Below are 19,385 nucleotides of genomic sequence, written 5' to 3' on the forward strand. Positions count from 1 at the left end.
ATCTTCTCCATTTTCGGGCGCATGGCTTTTGTTTGTATTTCACTTGAATGCAATGGCCTTTAATGTCTTGATCGGCAGAAATGCCGAATCGGCTTCTTACCCTTCACTGCACGTGTAATCTTCATCGTATTTAGGTAGACTTTATTGTGCCCTCAAGGCGCCAGCGATTATAGATTTGCATTATTTGTACTTTGCTGCACTAAAACCTGTTGCCGACACATTTATTGTGCTCAGAAGCTGAATGCATTCATCACTTTCAGTGATGTAAAAGTGATGGTGCGGAAGTTGTTGTTTTGCTAAAATTATTTACCACATTGTGTATCTAAAGAACTTTTATTTACGTCTGAATTTTTACATTATTTGACCAATTTTACCGCCTAGCTGTTTGCTGTGTGGTTGCAGTCTTAAGGAATAGCGGATTAATAATTTTATTACCGCATCTGGTGAGTTTTTGTCAGGTTTAAAAACCATAGGCCGCAACCAAACATTTATATAAAGAAAAAGACGGTGTACTTGCGATGACAGGCTGATAAAGGAAATAAAGAAAAAATTACTATAAAGGTTTTTCTCATTAGTCAAGAAATGTTATGAACGCAATTGCGTTCAATTATGATACCGAGACAGAATGTGTGAAATGGAGTTTTATCGCTGTCTGAAGCACCGGCTTACGTATGTCGTTACCAAAGAAGGAGTCGACAAAGCAGCAGTAGCTGACGTGGATGAATCATTTTTTGAACACTGTATTTGCATTTTGGAATAGTGATACGTACAGTCATTAATCCCGGCTTGAACGAAAGTTGTTTTTAGTGCCGTTTGTGCCGCCAACCGAGCTAACACCGCCCACGTACACACTGAAGCTGCTGTCTCGCGGTGTCAAGCCCGGCGAAAAAGTTGTCTTCGAAGCCCGCGTTGTTGGCAGCCCCACCCCCGAAGTGACGTGGTTCCGAGAAAACGTTCCCATAAAGAACTCCACTGATTTCCGCATAACCCACCACGGTGATCTGCATCAGCTGACCATCCCGGAAGCCTTTCCGGCCGATGCCGGACACTACAAAATTCGGGCTGTTAACCCGGCCGGCGAGAGTATCTGCATTGCGGAATTAGTAATTCTCCAGCCCGGACAAATTCTCCGCGACACCGACGACTTTACTACATTTACCGCCACTCGACCAGTGCCTGTGTCGCATACGCCGACAGCTGGGGCGCCTCACTTTGTGCGGACACTCTATCCACAACACATCACTGAACGCAACCGAGTTGTGTTAGAGTGCGAATTATCCGGTGCACCCGGTGAGCCGGTGACCGTACAGTGGTTCCGCAATAGTGTAGAAATCCAGCCCAGCACCGACTACCAACAGAAATTCAAAAACGGAATCTGCACATTGGTAGCTACCATCTATAATACGAAAACCGGCGTGCACGTTGTGATTGTTTATCTTAATGGCATTAGGTGATCCCGGAGGCGTATCCAGAAGATTCAGGCGAATATACGTGTCGCGCTACCAACAGTCTAGGCAGTCGCTCCTCAACCGGCTTTCTAACCGTTGAGCGTGAGTCTTTCGTTTCCCCTTCTGATTTATATACAGTTTTCCATCTGGTGTTTGCAGTAGCTTGATGTTGTGTAAATTGTAATTAGCATCCCTGCCAACGGCTGGTCCGAAAATAGCGCCAGCTGTCCTGCCCAAGCAGCAGCCAGTTTCACAGTTTCATACCGTACAGCCTCTTCAGTCAGCAGCCGCTGCACCGCATTACGACGTCGTTAAGCCAAAAAAACCCAACATCCAATCATCCAACGTCTCATACCGGAATGCTGTGTCGGATCACAGCGATGTGGATATGGGCGACGCCGGTCTTGGCATCTATTCACCGTTATCCAATCGTCAGCAGGCGCTAAAGCGTCCTGCCTTGGGTCAGGCGCATACCTCGTCGGGTTCGGATTTCGTTCCGGATGCTTTTGAGAAGCGCTTGCTAACCGAAAGTCAGTATCGGGAGTCTAGTTTTCTGAGCAGTACGGAGCTGCGGCCCGAATCCCGTGGCGACATGAATGGCTACGGCAGCGGCGGCATGGAACCGCCGCGATTTATCCAGGTGATCGCACCGGTGCGCGTGGCCGAGGGAGCCGAAGTACAGCTGTATGGACGAGTCAGCGGAAATCCTCGGCCCATTGTAAGTGCGAAGTACATCACCATTATCGCTTAAATGCTCGAAATTTCCTGCGGTTTAGGTGTCATGGCTGAAAAACGGCCAGCGACTGCCAGCATACTCCGCTCGGCATGTTTACCATCAGGACGGCGATTATGTCGGCCTTACCGTTCGCATGGCGCTAAAGGAAGACGCTGGAAATTATACGGCAATCGCAGAAAATCCTGTCGGACAGGATGCGTGTTCAGCGACCGTCACCATTGACCATAGGCAGCAACCAGTACTGCAAAGAGTGTACGGATTTATTGCGTTACTAACTAGGTGATTCCACCATAAATGATTATTTCTCACGTTTGGATAACAGGAATTCCCAACCGGATCTGCATCGCCAACAATCTGCGAGCGGAATACGACATCGAGATTCATCGCTCGGTCCCAGACAGCACGCGGACGAAGGAACATACGACAAAAGTATGGCACCGCGGTTTGTCTCCGTGCCACCGGAAGCTCACATCAAGGAAGGTCAAATGTTTCGACTGGACTGTCGGGTCAGTGGCCGACCCTACCCAGATGTTATTTGGTTCAGAAATGGAGTGGAAGTGCTGGATGATTGGACACACAAGGTATAGAATTAGTTGAATATTAGCGTGGCGGTGGCAGTATTATTATTGTATGTCATATTTCGAAGCCCGGAAAATTTCAAACATTATTTTGACAACGCCTCTCCATTAGCTCATAGTCAATGAAAGTGGAGCCCATTCCTTAATGATCACTCATGCCATGTTAGACGATGGCGGACAGTACCGTTGTGTTGCCCGCAATATTTCTGGCGAAACGCAGTTTGTCGTGAATGTAACCGTGGAAGAATCAGACAAATTAACTGCACCGAGCTTTGTGCAAAAGCTAATTAATCAACAAGTAAAGGAAGGCGAACCGGTGACATTACAAGCGCGTGCCATTGGTATGCCGGCTCCTACCATCACTTGGCACAAGGGAGCAGTCGAGATCTTCTCCGGACCCGAATATCGCATTGATACTAGAAATGGTGTATCCACACTTGTTATGGATAATGCCACACTGGGTGATTCAGATTGGTACCAGTGTCATGCTAGGAATTCTGTTGGGACTAGTTCGACAAAAGCCAAAGTTACAGTTGAGGGTGAGTGCAGATCAAAACTCTTCGGATTACCAATAACGTCGGATGCCAGTTTTTCTATCAATATATTTTTTCGCTGTTTTTTTATGTGTAATATGATTGCCGTGATGGATTACATTATCATGGCCGACGGCATAATAAAATATACATTGCCTCTCTGTAGCAAGTCGTTAATTGCTATTCCGCAACACTGCCAATTATGCGTCACGGCGTCACCTTTCAAACTTGCTTGACCGATCTTCCATTTGTAAACAGTTTAAAAAGTAAACAAGTATTTGTTATGCCCGTAGTCTACCATTGGTTGCTAATGCCTATAAATTCCAATTAACTTATTGCGTAATAACATAAATAGGTAAGCCATCGGGTTTGATTTCATAATTATCCGTACATGGTAATGTTAAAATTTTATCAGTACTTCAACTCGTAGTCTCGCATAAGAGAATGAGTGAGAGCTGTTTACTAAATTGTATTAAAAGAATTATTTTATTACAATCAGAACACCTTTTTTATCACAATCAGAACACCTTTTCCTTGAAACTGAATAAACCAGTAGTTCGAGTAGTCGGCATTCATCAGCAGTATCTCCTATCCCAAAACGTTCAGTTTATAGTGACTGGTGACCCCTTGGACTCTACTGTCTACTTCATTTTATAACGCTGCTCGAAATAGTTTTAAATCACAAATAATTGCATATAATTTGATTACCCGCGTAATTTTTCTGTTCTTCGTTCAGTGTAAAAACATTTTACAAAACCAGTCTTTTTGATCGCACTGTAGCGGAAGCACAATACGAGTACTTGATATCTTCTTCGCCAGCATTATTCTCTGCTTGCTTTAACATGTCTAAATAGTATTAAAATTAAAATAAATGGATTAAGGTCTTGATAAAGAATGCATATACATTTTTTATAAGCCGGCATTGAAATGGATGTCAACTAAACCACTTGGTGTGAATTGATTTAGCTTTGCCCAGAGACCTTATTATCCCTGGTGGTTTTTACGTTCCTCGTGTTCCACGACGCGAAGAGCAGCCTCCACAGCAACCGGAAACGTATCGTTTACGGCCTTCCCGACAGCCACCATCCTACATGGGAGCGGCTTCTGCGCACGGTGGTCCCGGTGGAGAGAAACCGTCATTCACTTCTTTGCTGAACGATCTGGAGTTGTACGAAGGCGATCGGGCGCACTTTGAGACCTGTCTGATTCCGATCGGTGACCAAACATTGCGCGTCGAGTGGTATCACAACGGCCAGCTCATCCCATCAGGTAAACATACAATCATCAGTGTTCGTTTACAGTACACTCATTAGTATAACCACACAGTCTAACTTCGGCATTTTAAGATTCGCGGCATATTTTTGGCAACAATTTTGGCTTCGTCAGTCTGGATATTCTTAACTTAACCACGTCAGATGCTGGGGTGTACACATGCCGGGCAATAAATGCCGCCGGTGAGGCCCAGCAGACCGCTACTTTGCGATGTTATCCACGGCAGAATCCGGCTTATAACCAGCAGTTCAGCGGCTCGGGAGCACCAGTCTATCAGCAGCCCATCAGCGGCGGTGGCGCCATGCCGCCCTTTAAGCAGAAAGGCCCAGCGCTAGCGCCGAAACCCAAGTTTGCCAAGCAACTGAAAAACCTGGATGGACTTCCGGAAGGCAGTGTAGCGGTTTTCGAAGCGCAGATTGAGCCGGCTGATGATCAGCTCATGAAAGTGGAATGGTTCCGTAATGGACAGACCATCCAAATGAGTAAGTCAATAAAAACTTCCACATGTACCGTAGTGAACAAACCGCTTCTTTCCTAGGGTTGAGTGTGACTGTTGCGTTACAGGCGAACGATTTGATATGAAGTACATGTTTGGTCGCGCCGTGCTAACTATCAAACAGCTCCGTCCGGAAGACAGCGGGATGTACATGGTCAAAGCTCACAATGGAGCCGGTGACGTCCGCAGTAGTGCCACGTTGAGGGTTGAACCAGAGCAAAGCGGCCGGGCAGTGGGAACGCACCATTCATCAACCAACATCAAGCAAACCTACAATACGTCAAGCAGCATCGTGCCTCAGTATGACGGATATAACGGTTACAATCAAGTATCATCCACACACAATACGAGCGGCTACGATGGATACGATAAGGTCACCCGAACGACTACGACCAAGACGGTCTACAATTCGTCGCTTTCGGTGCAGCCGGCTGCTCCCACCTTTATGAGACATCTGGAGCCAGATTACAACGTTCTTGAAGGTTCTCGACTACATATGGAAGTTAGAGCTACAGGACAAGGCGACGATTTGGTGTTTACTTGGCTTAAAAATGGCCAGCCGGTGCATTCAGGTAACTTTAAAACGCTTTTGAGCGACCCTGTTCGTCAAATTTTTGAAAATTATAGCCAGAATTTTTTAGATAATCGCGTCAGGACTTCCTTCGCTGAGGGCTATGCGGCCATTGATATTCTGACTGTTTATCCGGAGGATGCCGGAGTATATACCCTGAGAGTGGCAAATGCTGCTGGAGAAGTACATTAACCTGTCAATGGTATCAAGTTCGTGTATTCCGTTATACTACAACTTTTTAGGCGTTTACGTCGACAACGTTGCACTGTATCCCAGCTCCTCAACCGTATCCACAACCGCGACCAGCTCCGCAGCCTCAACCACAACCTCCTATACAGCGCCATGTCAGCCAGCAGGAAACTCGCACCCAGACAACAACTAATTTTGATCGACAAGTGTCTTCGTCCAAAACGGCATCCAGTGCCGCTCAGGTGCAACCGACTGCGCCCGGCCAGGCACCCGTGTTCACGCAGCCGTTGCACAATGCTACGGCTAAGCAAGGAGCACCAATCCATCTAGAATCGAGACTGATCCCAGTGGGAGACTCCACATTAACGGTACTATGGTATAAGGACGGGCAGCCACTGCAGGCTGGTGCTCGTTTCAAAACCACAAACGACTGGGGTCATGTTGCTTTGGACATTATTCACAGCTATCCAGAAGATACTGGTACATCATGTTTCTGACTAATAGAACTGCGTATTTGGTTAGCCGGAATTAAGAATTCTGAAAATGTATTGCTAGGTGTCTATACGTGCCGAGCCATTAATGCCTTTGGCGAAGCGGCAGTTAACTGCAAAATCTCTGTTGCTGGAGAAAAGTCAATTTCTTATGAGTCTTCGACAGCTGCTAATCTGGAAAATATTCAGCATCTGGAAGACTGGAGCAGCCGCGACATTCGTCCGCGGGAAGTGACCACTGTAGTGTTGCCGCCCAAGCTGTTGAAGCCGCTGCGTCCGGAACAAACAATGCCGGAAGGGAAGTCTGCTCATTTTGAATGTCAAATTCAGCCTACCGAAGGCATTCAGGTAATGCAGCTATGTATTTCGTATTTGCAATAGTGGTATTCATGAAATGTTGTCTAGGACAATGGTGCTTTGACAGATAGAAGTATATAAAAGAAGTCTGAAAAGCGCGGTCACAATTGCAACAGTATATTAAACGCGCGTATTATGGTACCGGCAGGTTGAATGGTACAAGAATGGACAACCAGTTACGGCAAGTTCTCGCATTCGTACCGTATGTGATTTCGGCTTTATCGCCCTGGACATCATTGGTGTCCGTCCAGACGATGCAGGCGACTGGGTCTGCGTGATCAAAAACAAAGCAGGACAAGTGGAAACCCGAACACGTTTGAACGTATTGAACGAAGCGTCCATGCTGTTAGGAACAGATAATCCCGATCGACTGGTGCAGTTACAGCACTTGGAGGAAAAGCGAGTGTATTCCCAAAAGGAGCTGTCATCGCATGTGGAGCGCCCACAGTTCCGGACCCCATTACACAATCACACTAACCTAGTCGAGGGCACTTCCGTCCATCTGGAAACGCGTTTGACGCCCATTAACGAACCAACTCAGAAAGTGGAATGGTTTCACAATGGTCGTCCACTGCTCGATGGGTCCAGAATAAAGACCGTGAACGATTTTGGATTTGTGGCGTTGGACATTTCGAATTTGCATCCCGGGGATAGCGGGTTGTACATGGTCAAGGCGACTAATGCGGCCGGCGAGGCAGCACAAACGTGTCAAATTCAAGTGCTTAGTGAGTCATACTTTCGTATATCCAAAACCTGCATTAAATGCTTCGCTAAATTTTAAATACTACAAAATTACTAAATAATTCGCTTTAAAAACCTGTTATTATTGATTTATCATGCTTTAAAATTAAATATTATCCACAGCATTTTCATATCTTCCGTTATTTTGGTAAGCGCACTAAACTTTGATTTTTTATACATTTTACTGATTTTAGTCTATGTTTCATTTGTTAGCAAAGTCAGTTGTTTCCAATAATTCGAAACACTATTCACTGAATATTGTTTTAACAGGCGAAAAAAGCATTCTCACGCAGCCAATCAATGCCCAGAGCCTTAGCCAAATTCAGCGCTTTGAAGATGTTGACAGGACCTATCACGTTGCTGACCAGGTGACCCCTTCCCACGCTCCTCGATTCTTGAGTCAAATCAAAAGTCAAGACATCCCAGAGGACCAGCATGCCCACTTTGAATGCCGCTTGGAACCTATTAACGACTCTAAGCTGAAGGTGGAATGGTACAAAGATGGACAACCACTGCAGGCCAGCCATCGCTTCAAAACCACTCATGATTTTGGTTATGTCGCTTTACATATCGTTGGAGCCACCGCAGAAGATACCGGACGCTACACCGTAGTTGCTCATAATCAGCTGGGTCGTATTGACCAATCTGCTGACCTACTTGTGCGCGGTAAGTGCCTCTGTTCTTAAACAAACCACGAGTCAATTGCAATCTGTTTTCATTGCCCAGTGTTGCTTACCACTCATACTATTCTAGGCAAGAAAACAATATCTTTCGAAACCCAAAACCCGGAAGGTCTGCACAAAATCCAACAACTGGAGGCATGGCGCAGTTCCACCCATCGCGAACCTATTGCGCAAGATGCTCCGTCACTTGCACCGCGTTTTGTTCAGCCACTCCGCACGCAGCGATCGGATTTATCTGAAGGCCAGCAAGCACATTTTGAGGCCCGACTGGAGAATGTCGACTCCAACACCCGAGTGGAGTGGTTCCATAACGGCCGACCGGTGCCTCAAGGCAGCCGCTACCGATTCATTAATGACTTTGGTTACGTGGCCTTGACCATTGGCGATCTGCGTGCGGATGATGCCGGCGAGTATGTAGTACGTGCGTACAACGATAAAGGCGAGGACGTTACCGCAGCGCGAATTACAGTGTTGGGTAAGCACGTCTAGCACACACCGGCGTGCATAGTGATTAGTTTTCCATCAAATTTTTCCGTTACAGCTAAAAAATCCTTACTCACGGATACACTACATGCGAACAGTCTGGGCAAAATTCAGCAATTGGAAAGCTACGATGCCGCTCCTCTGAAGGGGCCCGATGAACGACCCAACATCCAGCGACCAGTTTTCACGGTGCCATTTCGCAACCTCGAACTAACCGAAGGTGACAAGCTCCACCTGGAAAGTCGATTGATCCCAGTTGGATGCAAAGTGGAATGGTTCCATAATGAACGACCTATTGATGTCGGCTCGCGATTCGGCGTGACGAACGATTTCGGATTCGTGGCACTGGACATCGCCGATATTCGGCCGGAAGACGCCGGGACATACACTTGCCGTGCCACCAACGAGCTGGGCCAGGCCGTCGCCACGTGCAGCGTGCTTGTGAGGGGTACGTACATGCCCACTGCCTTTCAGGTTCTGCAGAGGAATGATGTGCGAGTGTAGTGCGACGGAATAATACTCCCACGTGCACCTTGCACAGCATCAGAGAGCATATTATTACTATGCGTGTTTTACCGAATTAACCGTTCTAGCTCTAACCCCCGTTATCCTCATCGTTAAAATCTCTCGATGTTTCCTCTTGTACACCCACTCTGTCCCCCGTCCGGCGTGCATCCACTAACATGCATCCATACATTCATCCCACATCTGTTTCTCTTTGCGAACGATAGTGTTTCGATTACGGATACCTGCTGGCACTTGCATCTTCTCTGTCATGTTTCGCCATTCTCATTTGTCCCGTGTCTATTCTATGGAATGTATACCTTTTTTCACGTCATTGCATTAAAGCTACCAGCATATACATCATCTCCTTGTGCAAGTGCTAGCAGAAATCCAATTGAAATCGAAATCACTTTAAGCGTACGCGACTGCCTTTACGTTATTCTTCTGTACTAAACCTCCAAAGCGCATCGTTCATTGACTTCCGTAATCCGAATTCACGATCTACAAGGTCGGATGCAGAATGCACCCGGAAAAAGACACACTGATTTGTTGCACAATAGTGTAGCGAGTGCAGTAATCACTACCACCCGGCATTCGTTCGGCATTCGGCCAGACGGATCGTAAAAATGATTGTCGAAGATTTTATTAATGTAAGCAAAAGAGCTGACACAAAATGCACCAAAGTATGAATGCGTCGCTTACCAGGTTAGACATGATACCGCATTTCCACTATGCCTTTGTGTGTTCTCATACATATTCCCCTTGCGCATTCTTTGCTATATTATTTACGACACATAAAGGGACACAATCCTCTACGGCTGTTATAGGGAATCGTGCGTAAAATGTAAACAGTGAACGTTTGCGAATTGACCATGAACTTTTAATACGTACAATGTCAAACAGCGGAATCGGTTGGATAACCGACTTGTTATGCGCTCCATCGGATAGCGACTGTTTTTCAGGCACGAAGTCAATGTATTTGGAAACTGCACATCCGGAAGCCTTACAGAAATTGCAAGCTCTTGAATCTTATGCTCCTGAGAAACGTGAGGAAGCCGAGACTAAGCACGGCAAACCAGTGTTTACGATTCCTCTACAGGCAAACGTCGAAATCGGAGAAGGGGAACCGTTGCGCCTGCACTGCCAGCTGGTTCCTGTTGGTGATCCTACTCTTCAGGTAAGCTGGTAAAACCAAAAAAATTTACTCGTACCTTTACGGTGAATAATTCAAAAAAGTACGCCAATGGGCTGGTTCGTTTACACTAACTGAACGTCATATGAACTTCTTGAAACTATTCATTTTTCCAAACAGTACATATTATTAGTACCGGTAACTGCGTTATGCACCCTTACAGAATTTGTTTATATCTATATTATCATATTTTCCTTACGTTACATACTATTTACTTTTGCATTTGTTTTATTATTATGATTGTTATAAATTATTTCGCTTATACTTTATGTAGCGCTTGTATTGTAATATAAACAACTGTGAGTTTTTACTTGTAACGGAGATTGCACGCATACTTATTACGGTGTTGTATTACAGATTGCATGGTTTTTCAATGGGGTGCCCTTGAGGACCGGTTCGCGTTTCCTGCATGTAAACGAGTTTGGTCATATTGGACTGGATCTTTCTGCTGCGTATCCGGAAGATTCTGGCTTGTACACCGTTCGCGCTACGAATGCCGCTGGAGAAGCCGTAACCAGCACCAGTGTCCGCTGCTTGAGCAAAGCCTCACTCCTTACCGGCACACTACACCCGGAAAGTCTGCCTCGTATACAGCAACTAGAAGAACATCCTCCGCTTAAACCAGAACAAATGGAGCTTGAATATGGACCTCCTCGTTTTGTTACGACGCTGCAGAATGTGGACAATTCCAAGGAACACTCGAGTGCTCATTTCGAATGCCGACTAGAGCCGAGTCGTGATCCAACAATGAAAGTAGAATGGTTTCATAATGGACTTCCTCTGCCGGCCGGTAATCCGATTTTTTTTACATTCCAATACGAATCATCAAAATGTTATATTTTCAGCTAATCGAAACCGGCTAACGCAGGACTTTGGTTTTGTCGCACTGGATATTAATCAGCTTACCGAAGCAGACTCCGGCGTTTATATGGCAAGAGCATTCAATAAACACGGCGAAGCGTTCACCAGTGCTCGATTAATCTGCCAAGGTATTTTAAAAATAAATTGAAACGCAGCAATAAACTGCAGCGCTACTAAAACAGTTTTCCGCGTATTAGGGTCTAAAGGTGTCCAGTCGGCCGCACAGACTTCCGACATGGCTTTGCAACGCATTGCCGTACTGGAAGATGCTAACCGTGCAACATTTACCAGTGAATCCAAAATGTTCCAACCGGAAGAGGGTGGTATGGCACCCCGGTTCACATCTACACCGAAGGATTTACTGTTAAAGGAAAATGATATGGCTCATATCCACTGTAATGTCACTCCAACCAACGATTCCAGTCTGGAAATTATGTGGTTCAGAAATGGACAACCGCTCCATGCCAGTATGCGACTGACACATCGCCCACAAGAGAAACTATAAAATGACCGTCAATTAAATATTTCAGGTTCAAGAATAAAAACGCTAAACGATTTTGGATTTGTTGTACTGGAGATCAGTGGTATTCAGACGGAGGACTCTGGACAGTATGTGTGCATGGCTCGCAACAGATATGGCCAAGATAGGGTATCGTGCACCATCCAGTGCAGCGGTAAGACTAAAACTTATTCCTACATTTTACAAAACCTTGTAAAACCTTTTTGTAAATTAAGACCTGCAACTAAAAACTATTTTGGCTATAGGTCAGCATGGTGTCCAGCTGGCGACTTTGCACCCTGAAAGTCTCCCGCGTATCCAGCAATTAGAGGAACTTCCGCCTCTTGCTGCCCCTGAAGCTGAACTTGATTTCGGTCCTCCACGATTTGTCACGACATTGAACAATGTGGATGATGCCGTCGAAGGCGCAACGGCACACTTTGAATGCCGCTTGGAGCCCAGCCGTGATCCAACGATGAAAGTAGACTGGTTCCTCAACGGTCGTCCGCTGCCGGCCGGTAAATTAGTGTAGTGGCTTTGGTTTTTAGAAAATATCTGTAATTTTTTTGGTTATCTTGTGCAGCCAATCGCAATAGATTGACACAAGACTTTGGGTTCGTTGCGCTGGATATCAACCAAGTTACTGAAGACGATTCCGGGGTCTATATGGCTCGTGCTTATAACAAACACGGCGAAGCTTTTACCAGTTCCCGACTCACATGCAGAGGTACACAGATGCTACGTATTCCGTTCAAGCTGATGTTTGTCGAACATTTTTGAAAACAGATTTAGGAGATCTGTACCAGATGGGAATTTTTTTTTGCATTTACCGGGATTTTTCGAAAACAGCCACTTATTTACAGGCACTAAAGGGGTGTATTCAGCCGCGCAAACGTCGGAGATGGCTCTTCAACGGATCGCCCAGTTGGAAGACGCCAACCGTGCAACTTTCACCAGCGAATCCAAATTGTACCAACCGGATGAGTTTGGTCAAGCCCCTCGATTCACCACAACGCCCAAGGATCTGTCGCTGAAGGAAGGCGACGTTGCTCATGTTCACTGCAATGTGACACCGACAAATGATTCGACATTGGAAATAATGTGGTTTAAAAACGGTCAACCCTTGCATGCTAGTACGTAGTGCGCACCGCTGTAAGTATTTGTGAACTGTTCTAGCAAATTTTACATGTCCCAGGTTCACGGATGAAAACCCTTAGCGATTTTGGATTTATTGTTTTGGAAATTAACGGCATACAAACAGAAGATTCCGGACAGTACGTCTGCATTGCGCGGAATAAATTTGGAGAAGACCGGGTGACCTTTACGATTCAGTGCAGCGGTAAGGCCGGTATTCACATCCAAATCGAATATTCAACCTAATCATGTTTAACGCGACTCCATTGTAAACAGGAAAGCGTGGCGTCATGATGGATACTCAACATCCCGAAAGTTTAGAGAAGATCCGCCGACTGGAAGAGCCGGAAGGTCGTGATGTTCCACAAGTTCCTGACAAGCCCAAAGTGCAGCCAAAAATCCTTAATCCCCTTCAGCCACAAGCTGTTTTGGAAGGCTCACCTGTCCATTTCGAAACTCGCATCACGCCGACAGATGACGTGGACATGGTGATCGAATGGTTCATTAACGGCCGTCCACTACGAGCCGGACACCGTGTTCGCACCATTAACGATTTTGGCTACATTGCTTTGGACATTCTTTATGTCCGCCGCGAAGATTTTGGAAAGGTTACGTGCCGGGTGCATAACAGCTTGGGGGTGGATGAAGCATCAACTACTTTGTCACCATTAGGTAAATACCCGTAGCAATTACGTCAAAATGCCCAAACGTTAACAGCCATAAGCACATGGGCTACACATGGGCTGGTTGAATTATTAAAATGATTATACGACCAAGGTTTTGACTTTTCATCCAGGCACTGGACCACAGCCAGCGCCACAGTTTACCACTCCACTGCAGAATATTTCCAATGTTCAAGAAGGCGAGAACATCCATTTGCAAGCAACACTGGAACCAGCCAAGGATCCCAAACTGTCAGTAGAGTGGTACTGGAACGGAAAGCCGATTATTCATGGTATCGCTTCATTATTATTCATCACTTCTATAATGCGCGATTAATTACTGATTCGTATTCTTATTTAAGGCTCGCGAGTAAAAACCATCCATGATTTCGGTTTCGTCGTACTGGAAATCTCCCCGGTTTACGGAGAAGATTCCGGAACGTACACCGCAGTAGCGCGGAACGAAGCGGGAGAGGCTGTGACCAGCTCCAGTGTCACTGTGGAAAGCAAGAAAGGTCTAATTTTGGATTCACAATTGCCCAGCGACATGCGTGACAGTTCCATCCAAAAGATTCAGCAGATCGAAAGTGCATCAATGCACACGTATATCCCGGAAACGGGACCAGTCGGACCCACTCAACCGCCACGTTTCGTTTCTTCCGCGCATGATGTTGACGCCAAAGAGGGCGGAATGGCGCATTTTGAACTGCGCTTTGAGCCGGCCAATGACAACACGGTGACCATCGAGTGGTTCCATAACGGTCGACCAGTGGATGTAGGCTCTCGGTTCCGGACCATCAATGACTTCGGATTCATTATTCTGGAAATTAAGGACCTTCAGGCGCGAGATGCCGGTGTGTACACCTGTGTTGCTCGCAATCCTTTGGGCGAAGCCCGCTCCGAAGTCAATCTACGAGTGCAAACATTCAAGAGCGTGGTGCTGGAGTCGTCACAGCCGGCGAGTTTGCAAAAAGTGCAGGAGCTGGAACAGCAGATGCAGAGTGCACACATTCCGGCGTTTGTGCCGGAACAGCCGGATGTACCACCGCGATTTATTAGCCAGCTGGATCGACAGGTAGAACTGCAAGAGGGCGACATGGCTCATTTCGAAGCGAAAATCGAACCGACCAACGCGTTGGTCGAGTGGTACCGCAATGGGCGACCCATCGTAACAGGTATTTTTTCAGCGGCATTATCCTGCATGTAGCATTAGCTAGTATTCGGCTTTAGTAAAATTATTTTGTCATCAAAAATATTACAATTCGAAATTTAACGTGAAAAGCACTTCTTCTCTGTAGGTTCTCGAATCCGAAGTATCAATGATTTTGGATTTGTGGTTCTGGAGATCAACGGCGTGACCGCTGAGGACAGCGGACAATACACATGCCGCGCTAAAACATCGGTCGGAGCAGCGGAAACCAGCACCGATCTCAAGGTCCAGAGCAAGAAATCTGTCATTCTGGAATCACAAATGCCGGGAGGTGTTAACATGGCCAAACTCCGCGAACTGGAAACTCCTAATGCTCCACTACCGGAAGAGAAACCAGTTGTTCGAATGCCCCCGAAATTCATAACGCAGTTGAATCCTCACGTGCCAGGAGAAGAAGGCGACTGCATTCATATTGATTGTCGGGTGGAACCGATGGATTGTCAGATCGAGTGGTATTTCAACGGCCATCCGCTAAGATCTGGTACGCAACCCAGTATATATTATTAATCTGCCAATAAATTATTAATCAGTCAATAGTGCAAAGGAGGCGCCCAGTAGTAATTAGCTTTTTTGTTGCATTCGTACAATAAGAACGGTTTTGTGGAAATGATACTCTTAGCTTGCTTGCTCTTGGTACTGAAGCGCTTAATAACCTATGCAACGCTGAATTTTACATAACAATCTGATACAGTAGAAAGGCAGCGTTTAAGTCGCTTAATCAACAACTTATTTGCGCATTAAATGCTAGTTTTTTTCGATAGGGATACTTTCTCACATTTTCCTCTCTCATTTCTCGCTCATTTTACAGGTCACCGGTTTAAGCTGATAAACGACTTCGGCTACGTTTCGTTGGACATTTTATCCGTGTATGCCGAAGACAGCGGTGAATATGTCGCGCGCGCCGTTAACGAACTGGGTCAGGATATCACGCGTTGTACTATAACCATTACGGCGAAAGAAAACGTAGTGACGCGCACGCAGTTGCCAGCCGGAATGGAAAAGGGAGTGGAACGACTCGAAGAAATTGAGCGGGAATTATTAACGAAGTAACCGTGAATTTGGCTGTACTGTTGGTAATATATTTTAACAAAATTTGTTGCAGGGGACCAATACCGTACGAAGTTGCTGATCAGTCGAAGCAGCGATCCAAACCGGAATTCACAGTTAAGCCGCGACCAGTAACTATTGAAGAGGGCGAAACCGCCAAGTTTGAGTGCAAGGTTGCCGGATACCCACGGCCAAGGGTGTCGTGGATGCTCAACGGACAGCTAATTATTTCGGTACGTCTTTTTGTGCAATTTCCATTCGCATTCTAAATTGACGCCGCTTTTACAGGGCTCATCAAGATTCAAAATTAGTTTCGACGGTTATATGAATGTTTTGGAAATTCCCAAAGCGCGCCAGTACGATGGCGGAGAGATCGCGGTCATCGCACAAAATCCCGAGGGAACAGCGCAGTGTGTCACCACACTGACCATTACGACAAAGAGCGATTACCGGTCTGTGCTGAAACAAAGCACTTCCGCTCGCAGCAAAGTCCCCGTACCTGATGCCTTCCAGTCGCATTTAGAGAAATCGCAGACTGACCAGCAGCAGGGTACATTCTACCAAGTGGATCTGCAGTCGGTCCGTCGGCCGGGTGGAGCGCCGCCTCAGCAACCCCAGCGACAAACCTCGACGGACATAACCATTGATTTCAAGCAACAGCAGCAAACCCAATGGCAGCAGCAACAGCCTCCGAAGCCGCCGACACCCCAAACTCCAACTACACCCCAAGTCGCCCCTAAACCATTTGGACAGTTCAATCAGAATGTGAATATCACTTCGAACCAAACTTCCCAGTTTGTTCCGCCATCAACTCCGCCGGTTGCTCCTAAGCCTCAGCAACCGCCACCGCAATTTACCTCACAGACCTCGACAACTCAAAACTTCCAGCAACAACAACAAATTAACCTCCAGCAACGGCCACTGGCTCAACCGGCTCCAGTGCAACAAAATCAGTTTGTCAGTCAGAGCACGCAGCAACAGCAGCAACAGCAGACCACGCAACAACAGCAATTCAATCAACAAATCACAGTACAACAACAGCAACAACCGCCTGTTGTTCCACCAAAGCAGCCGGCGACGCCTCCGCCCAAAACAGCCGGGCCACCGTGGATGCGTCAGGGGTCCGTCAAACAGGAAACCGAACAGCCGGCATGGGTGAAGAAACAGCAAACGCAACAGCAAACTAGTACTGTTGCTGCCCAGTCACTGCCGCCCCGTGCAATTCAAACCACGTCAGTTTCTAATCAGCACCAGCATGGCCAAATGGTGGAAAGCATCCAGCAGGAAGATATTGATATTACTCGAAAGAGGTACTTACTGATAATCGAATAACATGTTCCTTTATTTATATATTCAGGCAAAAGCGGTTTATCAGAATCCGAACTTTTTTAGCCATAAGATATAATATGTCAAAACAAAGGAAACTATGCATAAGCGGTATTTGCAGATACGATGAAAGTCAACAGCGTCCACCGCAGCGCCCAATCCCGACCGCCTCAGAAGACAAAGAAATGTCCGCATCCGAGATGGAGTACACGCAGCGCTTGCAAAAAGGAAACCTAACGGAAATCCGCTACGTGCAGCAGCGCGAGCGCTCGGAAAGCTCACGCCGGAGCGTGCAGAAGATGGTCGCACCTGGACAAGGCCCGCCACCGGCTGATATGCAAGCACCAAAGTTCACCCAACGCTTGGAGCCGTGTCGCGTGTCGGAAGGCAAATCCGGTCACTTCACTTGCAAATTTATCGGTAAACCGGTACCAAGAATAGAATGGTACAGAGAAAATTTCCAAATTAATCCGTCGCAAGATTTCCAAATCACCACAACCAACGATACCTCGACATTATTTATGCCAGAAGTCTATCTGGAAGACAGCGGAAACTTCACGGTGAAGGCGCTGAATGAAGGTGGCATGTCGCAGAGCACTGCAAATTTGATTGTTGAAGGTAATTTATTCCATTTACTAGATTGCTAGATTGTTTTTATGACGTTTCGTCAATGCCTGTAATTTTGCAGAAGCATATTCCGGTGAATCAAGTGGTCCGACTCCTCCCAGCTTCAGTGACACCATTCATGACACGAAGGTTAAACTCAGCGACGTGGTTCGTTTGGAAGTTCGTGTCCACGGCTCAGCACCCATCAGTATCAGCTGGTTCAAGAATGGTCAGAAGCTGCAGCCTTCACCTCGTCTGAAGCACGTCAGGGATAATGATCTCCATCAGCTACTGATTCTGGATGCCTTAGCGGAAGATTCAGGGTGGTACGATTGTGTGGCGGTTAATGAAGGCGGTGAAGCCAGGTGTTCAGCCCAAGTGACCGTTGAAGGTAAGGTATTCAGTAATTTTCGTTGTTTGCTATGTTGACGCAGTTATGGGCTAAGTACAATTTTTATTATGTAGTTGTAGCAGGAGCGGCACCGCCACGGCCGCAACCACAGCAGCAGCAGCAAGTTTTTAACCCCGTTCCCACGCCTCCAAAGCCGACATCAGCCAATCCAGCGGCTCCTCAAGTGGTACAATCACCGGAAAATGTCACCGTCTACGAAGGCGAATCCGCAACTTTCCGTGCCAGTATTGTTGGAACACCTCGTAAGCATAAGGCTTTTATTTATTTTGAAAGCGAATTCCTTAGTAAAACGGAAAAACACAGAAAAAAATTAACGATTTATGCAAGAACGGTTATGTTGAAAAATATCTTTATAATAGTAAAACTACAGTTAATTTTGTTAACTGTCGTATAATAACAGTTGGATATGTTTGGATTTTTTTGTTTAGAGCCGGAAGTGAGATGGTTTAAAGGTCACAACGTGATAAAGAACTCCAAGTACTTCCGCACTTTTGTATCCGGCAATGTCTGCACACTTGTGATAACCGAGGCCTTCCATGAAGATGAAGGCGAATATCGATGTGTGGCCCGAAGTCCAGCCGGTGAAACCACATGCTCTGCGTTCCTTAAAGTACTCGGTGAGCATCGGTGAAGCGTGACGGCTGTCACGGGGGAGTGTGTACGTTGGTGACGGGAATCTATTTTATGTCGTTGTGATTGTTACTGCTAATAATTGTGGTTTGTCGGTCTCTGTTCGTTTCAAAATTTGAAGCTGTTTCTACACTATTGTCTTATCCGGTATTTCATTGAACAGGCGATGCATCGAGCAGATTTACCACCGTAACATACCAAAGTGCAACCGCAAGTTCCCAGCTAACCAGCACGATGACCATGCAACTTCGTGGTACTAACAGTTAGAGTGAGTTAATTGTTACCTAATACAAAATTTTGAATTATGGCGTGAGCCTTCTCAAGCTGTTTCGAGTGTAACTGGGATAATTAATTGTGGACATTGACTGATGTGAAACTAATGTACTGCTTCCTTTTTTACTGGGTAGCTGCTCTAGTAAGTGCCTAATAATGGTCTTGCTCACATTACATTGTGAATCGCCAGACACTGCTTGTTGTATTGATGACTGCCGCATTAGTGACAACAGTATGTTTGAAATTTGGTAACTAAATAGCTAGCAAATGTTGATGGTATATTACAGTGAATAAAGTCTTTGTACCGAACCGTTTCAGCTTTCTGGGTGACTTCGGTCATGCATTTTCAAAAGAAAGTAATAAGCACATGCATTTTTGCAATGAATGCAATCATAAATAGTGTAGAGTACTAAGGCTGCCTGTATCCAAATTTTCGAGTCTTTCGATTTTT

The 19,385-nt window shown here is 46.1% G+C and overlaps 1 protein-coding gene across 1 annotated transcript in view; it reads left to right on the top strand.

Annotated features, from left to right (window-relative positions):
• Positions 1 to 19,247, top strand: part of LOC129588069 (titin-like) — a 35,835-nt gene extending 16,588 nt beyond the window's left edge. The window contains 37 exon segments of the mRNA XM_055482105.1: positions 808 to 1,385; positions 1,451 to 1,550; positions 1,637 to 2,166; positions 2,225 to 2,436; positions 2,507 to 2,765; positions 2,875 to 3,301; positions 4,262 to 4,564; positions 4,642 to 5,049; positions 5,132 to 5,635; positions 5,705 to 5,817; positions 5,877 to 6,303; positions 6,379 to 6,662; positions 6,820 to 7,396; positions 7,683 to 8,078; positions 8,166 to 8,570; positions 8,637 to 9,026; positions 10,045 to 10,259; positions 10,632 to 11,064; positions 11,120 to 11,263; positions 11,333 to 11,602; positions 11,666 to 11,809; positions 11,901 to 12,152; positions 12,218 to 12,361; positions 12,498 to 12,767; positions 12,830 to 12,973; positions 13,045 to 13,440; positions 13,565 to 13,723; positions 13,793 to 14,605; positions 14,729 to 15,121; positions 15,449 to 15,686; positions 15,743 to 15,920; positions 15,976 to 16,997; positions 17,135 to 17,631; positions 17,702 to 18,010; positions 18,085 to 18,273; positions 18,460 to 18,648; positions 18,825 to 19,247. Of these exon segments, the coding sequence (XP_055338080.1) occupies positions 808 to 1,385; positions 1,451 to 1,550; positions 1,637 to 2,166; positions 2,225 to 2,436; positions 2,507 to 2,765; positions 2,875 to 3,301; positions 4,262 to 4,564; positions 4,642 to 5,049; positions 5,132 to 5,635; positions 5,705 to 5,817; positions 5,877 to 6,303; positions 6,379 to 6,662; positions 6,820 to 7,396; positions 7,683 to 8,078; positions 8,166 to 8,570; positions 8,637 to 9,026; positions 10,045 to 10,259; positions 10,632 to 11,064; positions 11,120 to 11,263; positions 11,333 to 11,602; positions 11,666 to 11,809; positions 11,901 to 12,152; positions 12,218 to 12,361; positions 12,498 to 12,767; positions 12,830 to 12,973; positions 13,045 to 13,440; positions 13,565 to 13,723; positions 13,793 to 14,605; positions 14,729 to 15,121; positions 15,449 to 15,686; positions 15,743 to 15,920; positions 15,976 to 16,997; positions 17,135 to 17,631; positions 17,702 to 18,010; positions 18,085 to 18,273; positions 18,460 to 18,648; positions 18,825 to 18,928 (12,416 nt within the window). The 3' untranslated portion in view covers positions 18,929 to 19,247.
• Positions 19,248 to 19,385: the final 138 nt, after the last annotated feature.

The sequence above is a fragment of the Paramacrobiotus metropolitanus genome, unplaced genomic scaffold (genome assembly GCF_019649055.1).
Source record: "Paramacrobiotus metropolitanus isolate TYO unplaced genomic scaffold, Prichtersi_v1.0 Parri_scaffold0000028, whole genome shotgun sequence".
NCBI classification, from domain to species: Eukaryota; Metazoa; Tardigrada; class Eutardigrada; order Parachela; family Macrobiotidae; genus Paramacrobiotus; species Paramacrobiotus metropolitanus.